The sequence below is a fragment of the Apteryx rowi genome, unplaced genomic scaffold, assembly GCF_003343035.1.
Source record: "Apteryx rowi isolate R43461 unplaced genomic scaffold, aptRow1 scaffold_25, whole genome shotgun sequence".
Taxonomy (NCBI): domain Eukaryota; kingdom Metazoa; phylum Chordata; class Aves; order Apterygiformes; family Apterygidae; genus Apteryx; species Apteryx rowi.
Genome location: NW_020448863.1, coordinates 2,881,255 through 2,905,376, shown reverse-complemented (window position 1 = coordinate 2,905,376; position 24,122 = coordinate 2,881,255). Strand labels below are relative to the sequence as shown.

General features: G+C 40.3%; 1 protein-coding gene across 1 annotated transcript in view; it reads right to left on the bottom strand.

The window, feature by feature from the left end:
* Positions 1-7,834: 7,834 nt before the first annotated feature.
* The window catches only part of SOX5 (SRY-box 5), a 453,937-nt gene continuing 437,649 nt past the window's right edge, over positions 7,835-24,122 (bottom strand). The window contains exons 12-15 of the mRNA XM_026066897.1: positions 19,309-19,417; positions 18,233-18,406; positions 11,543-11,759; positions 7,835-8,177 (exon numbers count right to left, since the gene is read on the bottom strand). Coding sequence (XP_025922682.1) covers positions 7,874-8,177; positions 11,543-11,759; positions 18,233-18,406; positions 19,309-19,417 — 804 coding nt within the window. The 3' untranslated portion in view covers positions 7,835-7,873. The remainder of the gene's footprint in view (positions 8,178-11,542; positions 11,760-18,232; positions 18,407-19,308; positions 19,418-24,122) is intronic.

Sequence of the window (24,122 nt, the reverse complement as noted above, 5' to 3'; positions counted from 1 at the left end):
CTGAGAGGCGGGTATACATGGCCAACAATATGTTTTTTAAAGAGCCATGGTGGCGTAAGGTGAGTAACTGCATGCGTGTGCATGTGTCTTAGACTGCAATGTGTGAGGGGAGCGAGACCCTTTGACCTGGCCGAACTGCTTCAAAGGAACAAGAGCATAACAACGGCTGCAAAGTTTGAGCCATTAGAGCCTGGAGAGCAACTCTGAAAAATGATACCAGGGAATATGAAGGCTCTTTTTCATTTGCTTGCAGATCAACTTTACAAACAAACAAACAAACAAACAAAAAGCCCTCGCGGGGAGGGTTTTTGCAGCCCAAGCAGGGCCAGCACTGGCACGGCTGCCCTTGCAACATGGGCCAGTCTCATTTCCCCTGTGCTTGGAGCCTGCGTGCAAGCAACCCCTGGTTTCCCTGGGTGTCCATCAGAGCTACTGTAACACCAACAGACGTGAGCGTCCCAGGGCCCGATGTGAGCTACTCGGGCTATCTCGGGGCCACCAGTCCTTTCGATAAAGCCTTTCAATACCTTGTTAGCATGTACTTTGCACCGGCAAAGGCATGAACTGCCTGCTCTTCTCCCATGTTGCTTTTCTACAGTATCGATGCCTATTTATTAACAGAAAGCTTATTGACAGTCTCTCATGTATTTTTTCTCACGGACCCCAACGTCACAGCACTGAGCTGCCTCATGAAGCACATTAGCTTTCCCATAACCTTTCGTGGCTTCCATTAGGGGTCTTTGCACTTTCCTACACACATATATTTGTATGTTACGTTCTCGGCAGGAATAAGATAATTGTCACAAGTCTTTCTTTTTTAAATAGATTAATGTCATAATTATCCCCATTTTCTTCCTTCCTGCTACAGGCAATTGCTGGAATGCTCTAGCAATTTTTTTGAAAAAAGAAAAGAAAAAACACAGAACTCGTCTAGGGAAAGACTTGTTACCTTTCCCAAGCCTAGACCATGATATCACATAAGCACTTTCAAAACTTAAACTAGCTGAACTCTAACTGCACATTTAATTTTTTTTTAATTTAAGTCTTCATGCCAGTTTTTGCAAAACTCCATCCTGTGCACTCATGTTACAACTTAGATATTTCCTCAGCTTAGCTTTTCTCCCATTCTCATAGGCATTCTTCCCTCTGGTTTAGGGACCATTGCTGTCCCCATTATGTATCAGCCCAACCACAAAAAAAGTAAAACCAGATCACATGACCCTCCAGCTCAGTGGCTGCCTGATCAGTGAAGACAGCTATAGGCGGGCAGTGAGCGTGTTAGCAAAGGCAGGGTGCAGCGGGCTTTGGCAGAGGTGTTCCTTGCGGTGACTTTAACAGGGTTGTATCTGTTAAGAGGACAAGGGAGCTAGGTGTTCGTCTTGGCACGAGCTGTCAGGAGGGTGTCAGGAGGTGTGGTGAACACCCACTACGGTGCAACGTGACAGCCACGCTGCCTGTTGGGGCCACGACTGTTCCTCTGGCCTTTCAAGCAGCCAGGTGATACATACTGGTGATGATAGATAGTTAACAACTGAGAGATTTAAGGCGTTAAAGGATGCTGTCATTTATTGGACCGAGCCTTGCATTGCATGGCTCTGCCCGACTTCATTTCTACTCCCAGTGGCCGGGTACTGCACTGCACAGGGTTTACCGAGAGGCTGCTGGAGTGGCAGGTTTGCAGATGGGACATCGATTTGGGTGCGACCTCGCTCACAAGAAGAGCACAGTGGAGGACCTGACAAGTAGCACAAATGCATACAGGTTTGTGGGATCGCCACCAGCAAGGTACTGCCTCCTGCTTTCCCAAATATTCCCATTTCCCTTTAGGAACGTTGGAAGCACCGAATGGCATCTGTCAAGCTGGTGGCACTTGCATGTGAGCATCCTTCAGAATAATTTACTGTCAAAACCCAGGTACAAATTCATTTCATCCCACTTTGTTCCATATGCTCTGTCAAAACTTCATGAACTGTTTAGGCAGCAAGTTGGGACATGCTGGCTAACTATGAGCAGAGCTATTTTTTCCATAGTTTTATGTCATTGTTGTTTATGATAGGGTATTTCCCTGAATTTGCTTTGGTCCCTGAACTAAACAGACAAGCCTGTAGAAAATGAACCTAACCTGGGAAGATGGCATGTGCCAAACCTCTGGACTCAAACATCCCCGTTTATGAAGTGCTCTGACTCTGAGCTGGGAATTACTTGGTGAGTGACTGCACTTAGTGAGAGTACTGCGCTACACTGGTCAGGAACCAAATTTTTTCTTCTGGTTTAATACTGATATTTTAAACTGCTTCCTGTGGTTTGATGAAAACCTTGAACTTTGGAGTGGACTGGAAAGCTGAAGCTAATTTTTTGCTCCCTGAGCCCAGCTGTTTCGTTCTCCTGACAACAAAATCAAAGAGCACAACTTTTGCTGTAAGAAGTGGCAAACAGAACACAGTATAGGTAAAGAACACATTTGCTGTTTTATTGGTGCCTTGCAGGGCAATAATACTGAAAAAGGGGAATGCAAAGAAACAAACAAACAAAAAAACCCAAAAAAACAAAAACAAAAAACTCAGGATGGTGGCAACCCACATTGTATTTTTTTAAAGAGTACATCAACTCCTGTTTTTTTTTATTTATTGTGGCATGAATGATAACATAAAACCAAAACATGAAAATATACAACTTATATTACACTATGTGTTATGAACAAAATATAAATCTATAACTCTATGTTATATTTACATAATTATTTCTTTTATTAAATTTCAAGTGAGATGGTAGGTTGTACATACTTTGTTTTAAGCTCCAGGCATTTGATTGTCTCTATTTCTTTTCTATTTTCATTTCACTTGTAAAATCCAAAATGTTAGAAGGAGTAAGAGCTTTAGAGCCAATGGAGCTATATAAATACTGTTTCAGCAAACCAGTGACAAAAAACACTGGGGAGTAGAGAAATCAGTCAGTAGAAAAAACAAACTTGACATGTTCTTCAATCTGGGAAACTGACAAGTTAAGATAAAGTTGAAAAAATGTAAATATAAACCAAGCTAAACATCCAGCCCATGCCCTGTGAATTGAGGATACACTTGAATCCACATCTAGTGAATTACACACATTTCTTTGCAAAATTGAAGATATGATTCTATCAAGAAGTGGGCAGACAAAAATACTTCCTATTTGATAAATCATGCCCTTAAACGTACAAGATAGATATTATATAGTTGCCATTCTTTCTAGCAGATGAATTCTTGCTAAGTAAGGTCTATGTTTCCACGGAGTATAATTATTTTTGATGTTACAAACGTGATGTCAGAGGCTTCTTCGGGGACAATAACAGCTCATCTCTTTGGATTAAAAAGCTCTGAAAATGTGCTGTAAAAAGGTTAAAGACAATTTACTTTCTAAAAAATGATTTAATTAAAGAGAGAGTCTACTGCAGTAACCAAATCTTTGAAATGATGTCTTCGAAGAAAGAATTTCTTCCATATGCATCCATAATAAGAGGATTTGGTTACAAAACTAATTAAATGCTATAATAATAGCTAGTGTTCTTTTCTGGGGGCCTGATTAATATAGCGGAACGGTTAAATAAAGATGTTAAATGCACTTAAAAATCCTATTTTACTAATATAAGGCATGAATAAATTGAAAAAGGATATACTCTGTGTTATTTAATTGAGCTTAGAAGCAAGTGCCTCAGCTTTTTTTTCTTTTTCTTTCTTTCTTTCCCCCTTTTCCCCACTGCTGGTACTGTTCTTCTGTGAGCTCCTGAGATGCACTGGAGTAAGAAGCTCCCCGGATTTTGGAAGAAATGGGTGGCACGACCACCGCGGCTCTGACAAGACCACCCTCGCTCGCCAGGTTCCCAGGAAAGAGGGGAAGGAGGCCCACGTAGGCACGAGGGCCCTGATGTACTTTGAGGTTAATACAATCCTAATCTCTTCTAACCTGGTTTTTCTACATGCTCCAGGGCACAGAGCCTGTGAAAAAAAAGAAACAAGACAAGCAGATCTTTTTCTTATGAATATACGTTTTGCTTTGTTTTTTAAAAAGAAATTAAAGAGGGACAAACAGGGCCACATTTTCAAATCTGGTCTTCTACTGATATGGGCGCTCATACTTTGACCCAACAAAACATTAGCGTAAGTATTTTGCTGGTTTGGGACCCCAGAGCCGTTTTTTTTTTCTTTTTCGCTTTTTTTCTTTTTCTGTTTTTTTTCTTTTAGCATTGCTGCATCAGCTTCAACGTCCAAACGCAGGAAGTGGACAGCTTGCTAAAGCTACCCCTTCGAAACACCCGGCCCCACAGCCGGGCTGACGTGCAGTCTCTCAGACAGACTTTGCGTACGTAAGAAAATCAGCGTTCCTCCGAGCCTGAGTCCTGGCAGCCCCCGCGCCAGCGCCCCTCCACCGCCACGGGGCTCCGGTCACGAGCGGCTCCAGCAGGGGGAAGCCCAGGGAGGGGGGAAGTTCGGCCCTGCTGAAGTCAAAAAGCCATTTTCCCCCTTGACTTCATCGCGGCCAGCTTCCCAGCCCTGGCGTCTAAAGTTTGCTCTAATCACACCTGCCTCAGTGGCACCTACCTGGAGCTAAAACAAAGTATCCTGGTAGCCCAAAGTTACATAATTAAACCAGAGAGTCTCTATAACATGGTGGAAAATCAAGCATCCAGCAACTGTGAGGCGAACCCACAAGAGTCAGAAGTAATTTGTTCACAAAGACAGGGAACAAACTGAAAAGTTAAAAAAAAAAAAAAAAAAAGGAGCAAATATCTGTTTTCACATTGTACATAATAATGATATAAAAACAACTGTCTATTTTTTTTCCTTCTTATCCAAACAGAGTGCTTCAAAAAAATTGGCTCTAGATGACTGGTGTAATTAAATAACTAAAATGAGTGATGAGAGAGCAGAAGTTAATTAAGATTGAAAACAACACTCCCATTAATTCACTCCATCATAATAAACATCAGAAGTTGACATGGCTGGGGCCAAAATTAAAATAAAAGAAAGAGGAATGGTGTGAGCAGAAGAAGAAGCGATTTGTTTTCATATGTATATATATATATTTATATATATATAAAAAGGCAAGGTGGGGAGGGGTATCCATTTTAAATAGCCTAACAGCTTCATTTGCTGCACTGCCAAATTAGAACAGAATAAAATAAAGTTAAAAAAGGAGGGGGTATAAAATAAATTATACATAATTTACTAATCTGGGAACAGCTGACCATTATTATTATTATTATTATAATTACCATTACAACACTAGCAAGAAGAGGCAGTTCAACTGAAAAAAAAAATACAGTCATAAAATACAAACAAAAAAGACCCTTTCTGACATGGAGGATATGATCAGCTACTCCAAGCGTAACTCCAGAGCAAATCTTCTGAGAGAGAGAAAATAGAAAAGAAGTTTTGAGGCAGAGGTGGAAAATAAAAAGGGAAAAAGGAAAATAGGAAAAAAAAAAACAAAACAGATGGTGCAGGGTAAAACTATCACACGTCCAAACTGCTCATCGGAGTATTGTCCTAACTCTTCAATGGCATCTGCTTGTTTGCTTTGCACAAGGTCTGTGGAGGCCAAGTTACGCTTCAAGTGGCATTTCAAGAGGCAAAGCCAGACCCTCCTCGCCCTCCTTCCCAGTCTCTCCTGCTACCCTTCCCGTCCGTCCTGCACCTGGATTTAAGTGGCTGATTACACCAAGCTCTGAATTTGCCTGGCTAAGGGACTGTTTCCAAAATCTGGGTTGCCAAACACTAAACGCCTCAGTTTTGGTAACCCCTTGGGCTGGGACCTTGCTGATGCTAACATGCACAGGGCTTTCTCTGACGAGTTAAAGTGACAGTGGTAGCCATGAGCCTCTCCCTAGGAGCCGGGATTTACTAGTGAGCATTATGAATATTGAGGTGGCATCTTCAGTTAGAAAACGGGCTCAGAGGAAGGCTTTTTTCTGTGTACGACCATGATAGGTTACTTCCCGGGATGGAGAGGAGACACTGGATAGCTGCTGCTTGAAATTAGAGGTAGCCTTTTTGGTCGTTCGGTTGGTTTAGATCTATCGCTTCTGTCTTGCTACGTGAAACTGGGCACTCTTTTGCTAGAGGAAGATCAGAGTGAGGAAACAAAAAGAGACTCTCTGATTCACTTGTATTTACTTTCTTTTTTTCTGAAATAACAGATCAGTTACCTTTCTGAAATACAACAGCTAACTTCTGCTCAGGATTATGCTTGTGTAAATCCACTGTCCTCATCCTGGTTGCTGTTGCCCAAGGAAGGCAAAATTATGTAAGCAAGATATCCGAACACTGAAAACATTAATTTTAGCCCAGGAGAACAATCTTTTACTCGTGCGAGGCAACACCTAGGGAAAGTCAACACCTCAAAGGTTTCAGTTCTTGCACGCTCACTTTGCATACGGAAATCTCTTCCTAGCTATTAGCCTGCCTTCCTCCACAAATACCCCACTGATAAAAATGGATTTCTGCAAATGCAAAGGCAAAAACTGCCCATAAAAAAACCTTGCCTTTTGAATCGGACATCAGTACTCAGCAAACCTGTGGGTATAAATTCATTAAAACTGGACATTGTGGTAATGTAATTACACTCAGCAAGGTGTTAACATCTCCAGTTTCCCTGTCCTGTTCTGAACAAACCATATTTTGGACAATCTTTTTCTACATTCTATATGCTTCCACTTGAAGTGTAAATTAAAAGCAAAGGCTCCTTACAGACCAAGTCACTTAGAGGGTGTGGGATTTCATTCTGGAACATGCTTTTTGCTCACAATTGTCCAATATTATTCTTATTAGTACCATAAACATGCACACATGAAAATCCAAGATCATAAAATATTTTTTCTCTAAATTCTTACGTCTCTCTCTCTCTCTCTTTTTCACCTGAGAACGGCACCTACAGTTTCCTTTAAAAAGCAAAACCAAAGCCAAAAATATATGTCTAATCTCACCAGCTGCTGGTATATCAGGTTCTTCTAGGGATTGTCTAAGAAACAACACTGTCCTAACTTAAGACAGAGCAGGAAGCAAAACAAAAACAAAAGAAAACAACAAAAAAAGAAGAGACCAACCACAAAAAGCAAATTGGACTAGCTCAGCGCTTTAGTACAAATTTGGCACTTGCTCAAAGACTCAGTATGGTGTGCAACTGATGAAGAGAAGTCCTCTCTTGAAAGGAAATAATTGCTTGTTGGGGTTAACAGAAACAGACTCCCCACTTCCTTCCTTGCCAGACACACGCGCAGGCACACACACACATGCACACGCACACACATACACTTCTGACCCAGATTTGCCAGGGAGGAGGAGGAGGAGGAGGAGGAGGAGGAGGAGGGGGAGACAGAGGGGGTAAAGGAATTTTATCTTTTTTCTTTCCTGTCAGGTGCATTACCAAAAAAAAAAAAATTATTTCTCTTTAAACTGTAGCACAAAACAACAAAACACATTCACAAGCCACTTGTTGGCACTGTGTACCTGAGTGAGAATTTCTAGAACATTGTAGAACAAACAGCCATAAAGTTTATTTGAAAAAAAAAAATAATAATAAAAGGTCGACGGGTAAGACTTCAGTGCTTGGGTATAGCAGCTGAATTACTGGCATTATTTTACCCATAGCTTATTTCATTCTGTTGTTGTTGTCGTCGTTGTCTTTGTTTCCTTTCTTCTGAGCCTTTTTTTTTTCTGATGCAGGCTGATGTCTATTAGTCAGCTGATGTCCCAACTAGTTAAGACTAACAGTTAAAGTAACAGTCAGTGTATGAGAAAGTTAATGTGCTTGGCCACTGGCAAGGATAAACCAGATGGGGCTTTATTTATTTTTTTCTTTTCTCCTTGAAGTCCTGTAGGTCACGAGATGTGGACCCTGATCAGTTGGCTTGCCCCGCAATGTGATTTTCACTGTCACTGCCATAGTCCACATCGGGGTCATCCTCTTCCTCATCGTATTCGTCATAGATTTCTCCGTTGACGTCATCGGTCTGCATCTCTTCCTTGATATGAGGCTCCTCACCTTTGATGCCGTAAGTGCTCTGGATGACGGGCATGCCGGGCTCCGGGCTGCTGGAGACGCTTGAGTGCTCGGAGGGCAGGTGTGGGGAAGGCATACCTGCCATGGCGATGGCTCCTGGGTAAACTACGCCTGCTGTGGCAATGGGAATCTGTGCTTGTTGCCTGCCAGGGAAGAAAAGGAAAAGGGCATTTGAATACTGGAAGGAGTAAAGGGAGGGCAAGTAAGACGGCACTTTGCAAGTCCACAGCATATGCTCTTGGCCATGCTGAGGGAGTTCCTGGACGGCCCGCACAAGACAACCCTTATACCAATACTCCAACCTCACCAACGGATGCTCTTGAAACAAACATCAAGCCTGAACCAACTTCACTGATAAAGAAACCCAGTCTCTGTAAACATCTGTATCTGTCCCTGAACTACACAGTTGCAGCTCATCTACCTGTGAGGCAAACTTCTTTACTGGGTAAACTGTGAATCCCCTGAGCCGCCAGGTACAAATAAACATCCTTTCAACTGTGGTCCAACTTAACCAAACTTCCTCTGAAATAATCACAAGCTGCTGGCAGGGCTAGAAACAAAAGTGACACACTGCCAGCAGAAGAGAGGAGGTGAGGGCTGGGGAGTTTGCACAGGAATGGGAAAGTGCTGGCAGAAAGTACCAGTGGATCAGGAGAAGGCAAAGCTGCCCCTCTCTGAAGGGGCAATGTTTACTCCATATTCATTCAGAGACCTGGCTATTACTAGGAAAAGGAACAGGGGGCTTTGGGGGGATGACAGGGGTTTGTAGGATGATCACTAAGGGCTTCCCACTGGACAGTGATCATTCCACAGAGAGTGGCACTTGTGAAAAGCAGAACCTTTCAAGGAGGGTGGATAAAATTGGGAAAAGACAGACTTAAAACAGAAGCATGTATTATATAAAAATAAATAAATCAAGCAAGCAACATGAGCGTTTGAGAAAATCCTCTACAGGATGCCTTTATGTAGCACCTAAGCCTTGGAAACCTGTCTGCAGTAATGAAAGAAGAATTATGCCAGGCCATAGAAATCCCTTTTGCATCAAGAACACTAGCTGTGCTATACCAGTGTTTGTTTCCCTGAGAAGCTTCAGGGTCCCAACAAGCCTAGAGGTTTAAAATTGATGCTCCTTTTGTTTCCTTGCTGCATGAAGTAATTCCATTGCAGTAATACTCTTCAGTACATGCTGCACATTGTAAAGTCATCAGTGGTGTGTCCATCTGCACTGAAAAGCCTTGCCACAGGAGACAGGGCAGAGTCTCTTGAGAGGAACATACTTAATTAAGAATGAAACCCTCCCCTGTTCCCCTGCCTGGCTGTGCCCTGACTATACAGTAAGTCTTGCACACTACACTGATCCTCAAAGACTTTCCACTGCCAAAGAGCTATACAATTGTTTGGAATTGCTGGCTGTATTTTTGGATACTTCCTGCCTGCCATCCAAGGGAGACCTCTGCACTACAGTTGTTATTTCCTTGTTTCTGAAACAAGGGTAAGGTGTCTCAGCTGAAGATACAGCTCTTAAAGTGGGCAGATGATCTAATTTGCATTTTATTCTTAATTCAATGGGAAGGCTTTGTTTTCAGGAGTCAGCATTTCTGTAACTAGGATTCAGTACACTTAAATTGCTTTAAATATTTAACAACAGGAATACTTTGCACTTAAATGGTACATTTCAGAGTGCTTTTCAAACGTTCAGTAATTTAAGAATAGTATTTTTCCACATCCATAGGATGTCCACTGCAGAGGATCTCAAAGCAGTTCTCAGCTACTGGAATATTAGGGTTCACAGTGGTCTAGTGAGGTGAGCTTACTATATCACCACTAAAGATAAGGATGCTAAGACAGAACAGCATAAAGCACAAGAATTTCCAAAAATTCCCAATCCTTCCCATTGTGATGCTTTCAGACAGGTTTTTAGTATGTTTCAGCAGCTGGCATACTGAGAGCTCTTGAAAACCCAATCCCTTATTTTGGTGCTCGAGCAGGAGCTGGATTTTTGTTTAGAAGTTAGCCCTGAATGACCTGCTCAGGGTGAAGCAGCAGATGGGGAACTAAAACCAGCAATGAAACTGCAGTGCTGGGACTCCCAGCATCAAACGCTGACCCCACTGCAGTCATTGCCCATTTTGTCAGTAACTTCTATGAAGATTTCACCCCAGGTTCTGTGCTCTAATGTCCCAGTGCAAATCATCTCCAGAAATGTCTTGATTTCAATGTCAGCCTTGCTTGGAAAGCTAAATAATATCCAGAGTGTTACAAGGTTAATTCTTTTCCCATGATGACACATGCATGTTAACCAGATAAGCAGTGTTTTGGGGGCTCTGTTGCCACCTATTCTTTTTCCAGAAGGCCCCCCTCCTCCTCTTTTTTTAATCTCTTGATGCCAAATGTTGGCTGACTTCCCTGTGTTTGTTTCAATGCTTACCATTGGGATCGCTGGACCTGCCAGCGCCACAGGGTTAAGCAGCTCAAATTTCTCTGCTGAGCTGCTTATTATAACAATGCACATTGTAGATGTTTAAAACACAGTCTGATGACGCTTAGCAGCTGCTGGACAGATATTCTCTCCTTTATTGCTACTTCCAGCCCTTAACTAGAGATACGTGCAACTCAGTTCAGTTAATACTAAAATGATTCCAAATTCAGTCTGAGCCGAAACAGAAAATTTCATCTTTTCTGAGGCTGGCTTTGTTGCTTTTTTTTTTTTTTTTAAGGTCAGTGCGTAGCTTTTAATTTTCTGGAGTGAATACAGAATATTGTAGGATAGTTGATTACTTCTGATTCTTTTGATCTGCAGTAACCAAAACCAAGGGCTATTTGCAGAAGGAAACTACATGTGACTTTTCTAGGCAGATTTTAATCTGATCAAATAAAACTCATCTATTAGCTGTTTATCTGAACAGCTGTCTTGAAATTTGTACTCAACACAAAGCATTTAACTTACTGAATTGGAAGACACTCCTTGGCACGACTAATGCATCACGATGAACATTAGGAGACAACTTCATGCCTGATATGAGTTAACTGAGCCAAACTCGTATTCCAGCTTAAGTTCAATATGTTCAGCAGTCTTTTTGCAGACCACTTGCCACAGATTGCACTGAATACAAGCTAGTATTTGTGGCTTTTGGATCAACAGGCACTACCATAGATCCATTTGGAAATACCCTCTGAGGCCCCATCATAAATAATACTTACAAGACTTTATCGGAAGACTTATATTTCACTGGAAAAACTCAAAGATTTTTTTTTTTTGCATGATCGGAGTGGTAATGAGAAAGGTGGCTGAAGCTGTAAGATGAGTAAATAGCATAACCAACAAAAAATCCCAAACTGCCTAACTTTCTCCTAGAACACATTGTTTTAAAGTATAAGTTTTGTATTCCATTAGCAATATATAATATTCTTGCCCATAAAATACAACATTTACCCCAGTGAATTACGAATTCTCCCTGAGAAGAACAATTTTTGCTGAAATGAGCAGTAGTTTTTAAAGGTCCCATACCCAACATTAAAATACTGCCTCATCTCCTGGCGTCTGTTGCGCATGATAGCCTTGTACTCGCCAATGCGTAATTTTTTGCCATCTACAAGGCAGGTACGCTTCGGCCTTGGCTTATATTTGTAGTCTGGGTATTTCTCCAGGTGCTGTTTGCTGAGTCGGGCCTGTTCCTCATAGTATGGCTGCTTCTCTAGGTTTGTCATAGCTTTCCAGCGAGATCCTGTCACAAAAAAGAACGAGAAATGAGATCCTACTCATCTGCAAGCACTGAAAGAAGGGAAAACAAGCAGGTCACTCAGAACAAGATACCTACGGTCATATTGCTTTGGGCTTTTAATCTGTCAGAGCTTTTAGACAAGGGTCAGGACTTGCTTGTACTTGGCTGGTAAACCTCTTGGGTATGGCCATGTGGCACATAAAGATGATATTGGAAGCTCTGAGTCAATAGTTTATTGAAACTTACCTACATTATGATGTCTTCCAGGTGAGAAATAAAACCAATGAGCAATCCCTGACACTTTTTAGAAAACTAGGTAGCATATTTTAGTAGGCTGGCCAAAGACCCATTAGATGCACAGAGCCTGCTCTGCTAAGTCCCCCTACACTTTCCTTTGGCCACGGGCTTGTTTCCACATCCTGTTCCAGAGAAGGCAGCGCTCCTATGGGCTGTGACCTAATCACCGTGCTCCACCAAGGCTGGATTAAGGCATAAACTCTGCTCATATCTACAGCTTAATCTTTCCTGACAAATAATGTATCCTTCTAGCTGCCACGTTTGTGAAAAGCAGAATATGAACTGATCATAAATGCTATGCTGCTGGGTATACAAGCCTGCAAAGACCCTGGAGCAATGCCTCTAACAGCTATAAACTATCCCATATGTCTCAGTGGGGTGTTAACTCCCTCCAAGCCCCAGTCCTGATGAACACTGCCAGCTCCAGCCTAACAAAGAATTCAGTATGTGTCGTGAAGGGAAAAGCACTGGGATACTGGCACACCTCTCCATGGAGCTGCACTACAGCTTGATCGCTGCACTACAGCTTGATCGCTGCCGGCCTCCTCTCTGACATACTGCCTGTGTTAATGCAGGTATTTGAGCTAGGGAAATAATGAGGACCTTTTTTTTTTTTTTTTTTTAAATAAACCTCCTGAAATTTATAAGCTAATATTGCTTAGAGGACATACTATGGGGGCAGAAAGTAAAATTTCTTGAACCAGTTATCCTATCTTATTTTTCCATGAACTACAGAAGAACTTCAGGGTAAGATACATTTCAAATAACAGGAATGGTCCAAGCCCAGAAGAAAAACTTGATTGGAAAATAGGAAAAGAGTTTGAATAATTTCTCAGTTTAATGGGTTCATAACATCGTATGTCATGCTTGACTTCCTCTTGCTCTTTTTTTTTGGTTACTCATACTGTACTTAGCTCATGCTATTAGTCAGGCTGCTCTTAGCTCACTGTGCCCCCAAGACTCTCAATACAGAAAGCACAGTTATCCTTTCCTGGGGAAGCAAATAGTTTGGTTCCTTCTAAAAAGGCCCCTTCTAATTATTGATATCATTTTTCCCAGTGCTTCTTGAAGCTTTATTCCAAGCTGCAGTTTGAGCTTCTGGAATGAAAGGCTAACAGGCAGGTACCGAATACAGACCCAGCCTGACCTGACACCTACAGATAACTGATTGGAAAGTAATCATGTCTTTATGCTGAAGAGGAGCAATGGACGTCGCTTTCTTTGTAAACATTACTGTGGAGTCAAACAGGTAGCTCTTCAGGTAATGTTTACAACATATAAGATGCAGAGATCCTTCAGTTGGGTCTGGAATGGGAAAGAGTTTAACCATATTGTTACTAGCTTAGGTGCAGCACCATATTGGTGTGACTATACTGTTTCTATGCTTGAACTAAAATTCCTGCATGGCGCTTCATGTGTCCTATAGACTTTGTAACCTGTAGGTCTGGAGCTAGCACAGGCATGTCTAACACGGTACTGTTTTATATAGAGCAGCAAAGAAATTATTCCATGCTTTTTCTGGCAAGGGAAGTGACTAGAAAAAGTGACACCAACTTTCCACATGTGGTACCTCCTCGAATTTGGGCTAAATGACATAGTGATAAACATGTGGAGACTGCCAAAACACTGAACACCTCCTAATGTTGGTTTAGTGAATAAGATGGAAACAGATAGGGCCCACACTGAATGATGGTAAGAATTCAGGGTAAAGCTTATGCAGTTCGTACGGGAAGATGCCCAGATGTAGGTCTACTTTCAAATTCTACCTCTTAGCCACTGGCATACTTGGCTTTCTGGCATATGAAAAAGATCATAAAAGTTTGTCTAAATCTAGATCCTCTAACCACAAACATGCTGTAGTTCCAGTGGCTTAAAGAAACAGCTCCAGCCCCATTTCCCACTGATGAAACTGTTTTTATTTACAAATAATAAAGTTGAAAAGCTCACAGACTTTAAGCAAATCTTGACAGTTGCTTTACATACTGTGAGGGGACCTGCAATGTAGGAACTGAGTAATAGTCAGATATATTTCCAGAGGGATAGACAGATAGAAAGAGAGAAATCCAAATCAGTGTTGCAAAATTGTTGTGTAAATGCTCTACCCCAGCCCAATTCCTCTGTCACTCTGCTAGCTCACTAGTCTCGCTCCTACAGCCAGATCTGGGCAGGCAGATCCCTACCTCCTCATGTGAAAGGGTCAGTAAACAGTGGGTGAAGTTAACCACATACCTAAGTCTTTTCAGAATATGGGCTATAAAAACTGAAATTTTGATGCACAGTATTTGTGCATACAGTTACACATACAATATTTATACATAAATGTCATTCGTCATGTTTTTTTCCTTGCTAAGCTGCAAACTCAATACAACAAAAATCCTGGCAGTCTCACCTCTCTTCCTAGCAAATTTTTAATAGCTGTCTCCTGCAGTGATACCTCTTATTACTATGACTTTATTGTTTTTACAAAATATACAAAATATAATTTACTGGTATGTTTTGAAGTATCATAAATAATTAAACAAAGCATGCTGTCAAAATAAATTTTGAAAAAGGGCACATTTTGTGATGATAAACCCTTGATTTTTTCATTTTACTGTTTTCACTTATTTTCTTACTAATATGCAAAAGCCAACTTTCTGATTGGTTTTATTATGAACTTTTGAAGAGTATGTAACTGTGATCCTTGAATTTTCAACCATAGACAAGCTAAGGGAGGTTAGGGCACCTATGCAGGTTCAGCATCTGATTGCACAGGTATGAATGGGTATCATCAATCAACATAATACAACCGGTTAAAAACATCTTGGGCTTGAACAAAATATATTTGTGACAGGTTTATCTGACAGTACTTTACATGTTTATAAATACATGCATACACAGGCATGGATACCTATGCACAGTGCTAAGCCCAAGTCCAAAAAAGATGTGATTTAAGAGTCTTGAAATTTTTTTATTCTTAAGGGAAGATTTACACCTTTTGAGTGCTTTCCACTCTCCATCTGTGTTTTAAAGCTTTGAGTGGGTCAAGTCTGCAAGGCTTTTTTCCTTGACTATGAAAGCAAGCACCAGTTCCCCTCCATATGCACCTATATAAAGTTGGGTAGAATTCTCACACAAATCTCCCTGACCTGGTAGCTGAAGCACTCAGAAAAAGATCAGGTATCCTGATACAACTGTAAGGCTTCACAACACCAAGCACAGCTCTTATCCCCCAAATGAGCGAGGGCAGTTGGTGCTGTGCCCCAAGGAGCTTTTATGATGACTGTTTCGAGCTGCAGAGGACCAGCCATCTGCAGATGCAGATCACAGTACATGACCAGCACCTACGAAAGCACCCATGAGTGCACACGCATTTGCGCATGGCCCCACACATACATGCACTAGGGTGAGGTTAGGAGCTTTGCTTACAGTTAATTTTAAGCCAAATTTCTGTGATAAGACTTTTCGTTGTTCATAATATTGCCTAACTTTTACTAACTTTTAGTCAATTAGGGTGACATTTTTCAAGCTGAGTGTCTGAATCAGGCTGATTTTGTGTTTAAAAATACACACAAACACACATACATATTATGTATATGTATGTGTATATATATGTATTCACACACACATAAACATCTCCAAGAGAATTTTGGAAGGTAATATCTAACTATCTTTTTCTAATCTTCTTATGTATATTTTCCCTGAAATAAATTATTTACAAAAGTATCTAAACAATGCATTATTAAATTGAAAGGGTCCAGCAGACCCTTTTAGCACTTTTTTTTTAACAATTTACTAAAAAAAAATCATCATCCACAAGTTTAAGTTGCAATGAACAGATGGATGACAAACGTATGCACAGATGAATTTAGTGACAAATCCATGTATCTAATTTTTATGCTCAAAACATAATACCACAGTGTCAAACATAATCCCTAGAGAATTCTAATGCTGGGAAGGACATCTCTCATTTTACTATAAAAATGACCCTTGATCAGTGACAACTCCATTTAAGCTACTCCCAGTGACAATGAGCTTTCTGACCTCAATGTGTAGCAGTACTGCTGAAAAAAAAAAAATGATAAGGAAATACTGTGGAGATCTAATAACGAGACCTTAATACCTGGCTAAGCTGTAAGTTTCTAGTTGCTCACCCTATGCCAGTTAATAGGGAGCTCCCTGCTGACTTCAAAAGATTGGCCTTTTGCAATTGAGGGAAGACCTTTATTACGTTTCTGTCAAGAAAGAAGACATCAGGGCATCCCTCTCTATTGCAGAGGAGGAATAAAAAAATTAAATGTGATGCTGGAAAGAAATAGAAACATCATATCTTTCTGCTTTCAAACTGCTTTCAAACCCTGCTTTTCCCCGTATCTGGCAGCAAAACAGTAAAGGAGTTTGGAGTCAGCTATACTGTCTGTCACCTCAACAAGATCTGTAATGAATTTGCACATTTTACTCCAACTACTGTATATCTAATCAGAAAAAGATGTCCCCATATCTCCCTGATTTAGCGCCAAATAGTAAAAGGTGATTCCTTATGTTAACAATTTCAGCAGAATGGCTTATTAAAACCAGATTTTAGGGTATTATAAAATGCTTAGAAGCCCTTTAAAATGTCAACCAGGATCCCCAGAGACTGCGTAAAATGTCAGCCCAACTCAAGCGCCTGTTTTAAGCAGAATGAATTAGCAGTGTGCTGTTGGAGGTTGTTATCCAAAACAATCAGTTAAGAGGGAAAACATCAAGTTCTCTTTGTACTTTCTATATGAAAAGGGCCATTCAGAGTGATCTTGTAGATTTCTGAAACTGATTATTTAAAAACAGGCTTAATCAGCCCTACTCTCAATTTAGCGACAGACCAAAACTATTACTGCCCTGTCCTCAGTCTAATCACATCATACACCTGTAACCAGTATAATCCCTTTTAACCAGTATAAGGTTATTTTACCATCACCATAACCAATTTAGCTGTCTAATCCTGTTCCTATAACTAATCTAATCATCTCCTACCACCCTTTTAATCATGGGTTAACATCATCACATCTGCCATCCATAGCCAATACATTCTGCCTCTCAGACCAATTTAATCTCATTTCTGCTTGCCCCCTGCTAACTTTTCATAATGCCACTCTAATCAAGCCAAACCTTGAGCCTCTGACCAGTCTAAACTCAGCATATTTACCAGCTTTGTAAACAGTCAATGCTGCTGTTATAATCAAGCTACGGCTCTCAAGTTGTCTACATAACCTATCAGATCTGTAGCCCAGGTAAACATGTTTCCTGCTTAAACTTTTGCCCACGGCCTGATGAAAGCTTATGGTCTATAACACAGTCTTAAACAGTAAAAACGCAACATCTCAGATTTGGTCACAGATATTTTTTTTTTCTCTCCCCATAAGGGTAATTCATTGGCCTGAGTGATCCTCACTTATTCACCTTCTATATCATTCAGCATGTCACAGAGGAATAACTTAGGACAGAATGTGTTCCTGGGAATTTGAGTAAGTAGTGAAAAGTTGGAGGACTACTGCATGTAAATTAGCAGATGATGCTCACGACAAGTATATATAGCTTGGGATGTGCAGAGTAGAGGATATGGAAATTAGTTCTGATGTTTCTATTCTGATTTCAGGAGTCTTTTCAGAATATTTAGAAAAAAAGCAGCTTGTGATAGAGATCATGTACTAAAGGGAAAATTAATATAACAGGAACGTAATAAAAATCATTTAAAACTATCAAGTGTATAAAATAAAAGGATGTATTTTAGGATTCTTCCCCTATGGCCATTGGTTTGAACAGAAAGTACTATGGTATGAATTAAATACTGTGGTGAGCTACCACACAGAATCTAGTTAGATGAAATACATGGGCAAATATATGAGAGTCATTTTCTGTCTGTTCAGCAGCCTAACAAAATGGACTAGTTTGATCTATTCAGTTAACATTTTCACACCGAAACCACCACCACACTCTGAATAATTACAAAGACACAAGAGCACTTCAGGTTATGGTTAATGTCATGTATACCACTGGGTAGCACGGTGGAAGCTTGTATTGCTGCTGTCCTTGATGCAGTCATTAAGTAGCTAAGTAGATGACCTAGAGACAGTACTGCTGTTTGATGTCAGGTGCTCAGTTCTATTCAATCAAAAGTGCCGAGTTTTGTTACAGAACGAACAGTGCTCTGTCATTCTTACCTAGTATCTTGCTGATATTGGAGTTGTGCATGTCAGGGAAGGCTTGAAGGATCTTCCTTCGTTCATCTTTAGCCCACACCATGAATGCATTCATTGGACGCTTGATATGGGGCTCATTACTACCACGCCCTCTGGATTCCCGATAAATTCGAGATTCTGAAACTCCTGCACTTCCTAAAAAGAGAGGGAAAATCATTTCCAATTTGTGTTTAATTCTACAGCTTTCACTGCCATCAGTAATCTATGTCAGGTGCAGCAAGTTCAATGAGTCAGTGTTCACTGTAAGTTAATGGTGTTTCTTCTTTTATTTGAAGCAGTAGGTAAATACCATATATTGTACATTATGTCTAATTTTTAGTTACTCTATTGATTCAGTATCACACGCTTTAAACAGACTTGATGAAGAGTTCCAATTGTTTTTTCAACACAAAGCATTAAACAGCATTTCTAAAACATCCTTTACTTCTTTATAACCTAAAATCAACTCTCATCAATGTAGATTTTCTTCCTTTCTTGTCGGCCATACTATGTTAAGCATTTTCTGCCTTTTTTGTGATGGAAATGGTGTGATATACAGCAACATCAGGTGTTTCTTCTTAAGCAAGTCTCTAACTAGCAAATGAACATTTACACATCTGCCTATTTTTGTGCTTACACCTCCACAACAACACAAGAAATGGCACAGAAAGAAAAGAACATTAGGATTGCTTCATCAAATCCAAACAAGTTCCCACAGACATACAGTGTGCATCATCCATGGATGATCAGCTCTATAATTCACGGACTCCGTGTGATCTCATTTATCCCACATCTATTTGCCTCCTTTATTCCCTTTTACCATCAGAAATACATTCTTGGCCCAGCCTTGACAAACGGAGTACACAAGAGAGAAGATTAAACATCACCTCCAGACTTAAAACACCACACGATGAATCATTTTTCCTGCCTTTTTTCGAAGCTGCTTACTGCTACCCCCTCTTTCCCCTCACACACCTCCAAAGCACTTGGATTCTCCTCCAGAGTCTGACGATATGTACACACAAAACTGGAAATAAGGGTAAGCCATTCGTACTGACCGTCAGAATCTCCACTCATGTTGAAATCCATCATTGCGTGGCTAAACTTCCCGTCTTCAGTCTGTTTTACTGCCAGTTGCTGAGTCAGGGTCTCCAGTGTTGTTTTGTCCTATATGGGGAAGACAACAGGATTTTATATGGAAAATCATTAAGTATTGTAACCACAAAGTTCATAGGTAATTTAGAAGGTTGACAGGGAAGATGGATAACAATTAATTCAGAACAGTTTACTGAGCCAGGTATTTAAGAACACACAACTATTTTTTCTGGAAAGGATATAGTTGCATACTCTACAATGCCCTTTTTAAAATGTGCTTATTAGCTAGTGATGAGCAACCTTTAGTGTTGAAAAGATTGGTTTAGTTAAGCATGATAAAATTGGATGTGCATCTGAAGAATACTTGAACTCTCTACGTCCCTGGGTCTGCAAAGCTGGACTGGAAATTTAGATGATACATGTTCTTTTGCAATATATTTATTGTTCTACTATTTTTGGCCCAAAATCAAAAGTGCAAAGACACAGGCAATTTTGCCTTTTTTTCTTTTCAAGGCAGTATTTTAGGAAGCAGCTCAGAGGAAAAAACACTTTTAGATCAAACTTCTGCAGGCCTCAGGAAAAGGTCAGCCTGAATTAAGCATAAGCTTTGTGCAGTGGTTTTTGTGTTCTTGCCCAGCCCTACTAACACCCCGTCCGTGATTCATATACTCAGAACTATCTGTGAACCCTGGATTGCAACAGGATAGTGCGTGCTGCCAATTAATCTGTCAGGCTGTAGTGGTGTCGAAAGACATTGCCAGAACAACATGCCAGGGCAATTAATTCCAAAGTTCTCCTCAAAACACCTCACCTCCTTCTGAATTGTTTAACTTTGTGAATACAAAGGTGTTCCATTCTCCAACTGTTTTTGTTTGCCCTATGCATATTACTCATAAACATACTATCTTCCTGACAATCATATGTTTAGAAATAAATCTTTCTGGAAAGCAATACTAACATTTCAAAATGTTAGGCACTGTGCCTTTTGCAAAGCTAAGAAAATGACATGATACTGAATTATCATAAAGTGGCTCCAGTTGAAAAAATCCTTTTGAGCTTCTTCCTGAAAGAAATACTGCTGTTTTGTTGATCTGTTCCATTCCTGATGACTGTAAAAGATCAGCAAGTTAAAAAACCTTCAGATTTCACATGGCAACTAGAGACTTTACAACTATTCTATGTAGCCTAATAGTGTCACAGGGTTGTATTATAGAAGAAAACAGAAAAGGGAACAATATGAACAGAGAAATGCTTGCTTGATGTGATGTCCTGCATCTGCAATTCAAAGAACAGTTCAAATTCACAGAACTCATTTCACAAAACTTTTCTTGAAAGATTCAGAAATGAGGCTAATCTGTCCRACTTTGTGCACTCACACAATTTAGGGACCATCAGGTTAACTTTCTTTCTCTGCACATCCTTTTTTTGTTGTGGTTCACCTTTGCATTCCCTGGGCTCTGTCTATAACTAGATGTATCATCACTGAAACAGTGCAGGACAGATTATTCTCTTGGTATTTTCAGGTAAATCACTTGCAGCAGAGTCAGCCTATCACAAACAAGAGGGTTGCTGAAACATTTCCACACAAAGCAGACCCAGATAGCTTGGAGACGCTTTAGATAAGCACCTGAACTTTTCAGGCATTTAGCTCCATCAAACTCTTTAATGTACTGGTTTTAACTCAGCTCTCATTTCGAAAGCAGCCTGTGAGCAGTATAAAAGTCAGAAATTGGTTGACTGTGATCTCCTCCAAATGGATCTCAGATTTATAATGCAAATCAACAGTTTTTCCTTAAAAAAAAGAAAAAAACTATTTACCATCGGCTTCATAATGATAAGAGTTGAAAAATTTTTAGGTCAGCAGCCATTTAAAAAAGTTGCCACTAACCTAAAATATAAGAGAATATACTCATTTGGTTTATGATGGGGCAGGGGAGTTATTCTTTTGCAGATTTTTCTTGAATCATGTATAAACCTCTTAGAGAAACAGAGCTGAGAGTGCAAAGGGCACAGGCTTAACAGCTTTTTCTTTATGCAATAAAAGCAGCTGTTGAAGTTGGAGGCAGTTACATTCAGAACCACATCCTACCAACATGATCTGACTGAGTCTTAAGGTCAGTGAATACTCTGGCATGCTGTCTGCAAGGTACACACTGGGTACGGCTCATTTATCAGGGTATGACTTAACAAGCCTACGGATGCTCTGCTGCTATCCCTCTTATGAGAAGTTTTGCATTTTGAGGTACAGTCACATTAGACGAAGTGAGAGAGTGAAAGCATGATCGAAGAGGGGATGAGAAGCAACGCCAGAAGCATGCTGAGCCTGCAAGCCGCGCTGTTCAGTGCTATGGCGTGGAGCTGGCTCTCTAGACACTTGAAACGTGAGTGATCAGGGAGTCTATACTTCCAACAAGGTGCCAATTTACTTTGCACTTCTTAAACATACAAAATAATAAAATAATTCAGTCAATAACAATTGGGACTATACAGTGAGACTATAAAGTAGAAGTTTAAAAGAATTTCTGCAGGATGTTGCTCTTGAAACAGAGGATGTCAAAGCAGCCTACTTTACTTTTCTGTGTAAATTCAGGCTCAGACAAGAGTAAGGCCTGCTCTTTCCTAAAGCTTCTCTGCAATGGTATTAGAAAAACAGAAACAGAACAGAGACACTCACATGCTATGAAAATGGGCAAGATGTAAAAGCCAGACTATTCAAGTAGTGCTCTGATTTCCAGTCCTACACTCTTCCTATTAAATACACTGCTGCTGATTTTCCTCAAACCTGACATATAGAAATGCTTTTAAAATTACAGAATATTCAAAAGGAGTTAAGCAAAAAAAAAAAGAAAAAGAAAAGAAAAAGATTCTTGCAGCATTTCTACGTTTCATTTTGCTTAAAAGAGATGATTTGATGGGTTACAGCATTCCATTTGATGGAAGCAACTCTCTCACATCTTTCAGTTTAGGGAGAAAGTATTTATGGAAGCTTCAAAGAAACAAAGGAAAAAAACATTTCCTCCACCGACCCCAAATTAACTTACAACATGCTGACGATGCTAGACCAGCCTCCTCACACACAACCTATTTAATAACTTCAGACAGATATGCACAATGGGTTCAAGTTTATACAAAAAGAGGATCTATCTGTCCTCATTATCTTAATTTGGTTACAGATTACACATTCTGCAAACTGTCGCCACTCCTTTGTGGTGGAGTAGCAGTGTAAACAGTAGCAAGCCGTGGTACCACCCAGTGATAACAGATGGACTACATGTATGTTGGGAGCAGCAGCAAACTTCTAATAAAGCAGTTGTTATATAGCATTAGAATTGAGGAGACAGTGGCACATTCCTGCACATTGTGTTGGATCGTGCCTTACATTTATCTCATCATTCTGTCGAGCGCTATGTGTGTCTACCAGGCATAGAAAGAAAGAGGGAAGAGAGTTCAGGTGATGAAATCCAAAAACAGAGAAGGAAATAAGCAGTGTGATAATCCCTACTTTTTAGCTTTGCCCCACACCCTAAAGCTACAAATGCTATTCATCACAAGAGCAATGCATGAATGAAATCAAATACAGCCTTGAACCAATAATGCTGGGGCTCTGGAAAGAACAGGCAAACCTGGTCCAGATCCAGGGAAATGGGGCAAAGGTTTGCTTGTGACACTTGCTAAAAGTCAGACTGCATAAAGCAGAGAAAAGAGACAGTAAGGAACACTTCTGCTCTTGCAGGAGAAGGAACTCTTGCTGAAGATGAAGTGATTCTCTTTCTTTTAAATTTCTGAACTTTGGATCCGTCCCCAGAAGACTGAATAGACATCTTATAAACATCTTTCTCCTCTTTAACTTCTGAGTCTATGAAGAATTTAGGCAGAGATTGAGGCAAATTGTCCTAATGGTCATTTCTATTAGACTGTAGGACAGTGAGATCTCTGTTGTCTGTATCATTTAAAAGTTTAATAGGCAAAACAAAGAAGATAATACTGTAGAGCACAATCCTACAATATCCCAATTGTTCAAAGAATAACCAGACAGGTCTCATCAATAGTCACAATGTGATGAGAAGTTTCGAGAACTTTACTAATCAAAGTAACCTGTTGCAGAAGATTGATTTGTAGCAGAGCTCCTAGCAATTTTCTAATTATATTTAAAAAAACAAAGAAAGAAAACACAAACACACACACAGAATGCATCAGGCAGAAAATACATATATATATATGTATATATATAAAGATATAAATGACTAAGCACTGCAAGTCAGACTCAGTTTTGTGGTCAGCTACAAAAGTTACTTGGCTCTCTGTCATGGATAGCTGTCATAGTTTAACAAAACATTGATCTAAAAATGACGAGAACTTGGTTGCAGTCTCTTTCATAGAAGAAACATAAAACAAGAAGAGTCAAAACATATGTAGAACAGCCTGATAATCTTTGCCAGAACTCCTCCCACTACTATACAGACGTGAATCAAAACCTTGGAAGGCTTGATGAACAGAGACATTTGGATATATTTCCCGAATCCCTTTTCCCCTTGCTGCCCCTGCCATGCGTGGGACCTTGGTACCAAGGCTCAGCGTGCACCTGAGAACGGGGGCATGCCTCCATGCCCGAAGGACTCCATAATTCTTTCCAACTACTGTGAATGCTGGACATATGGCAATGGATCCTTCCTCCCCCTCTTTGAGACATCCTTTTGGCTGGGCTATCTGGCAAACACTGACAGCGCTCTGAACTCAGTTAGAATTACATTTTGGCAACAGCTTTTTTTCCGATTGC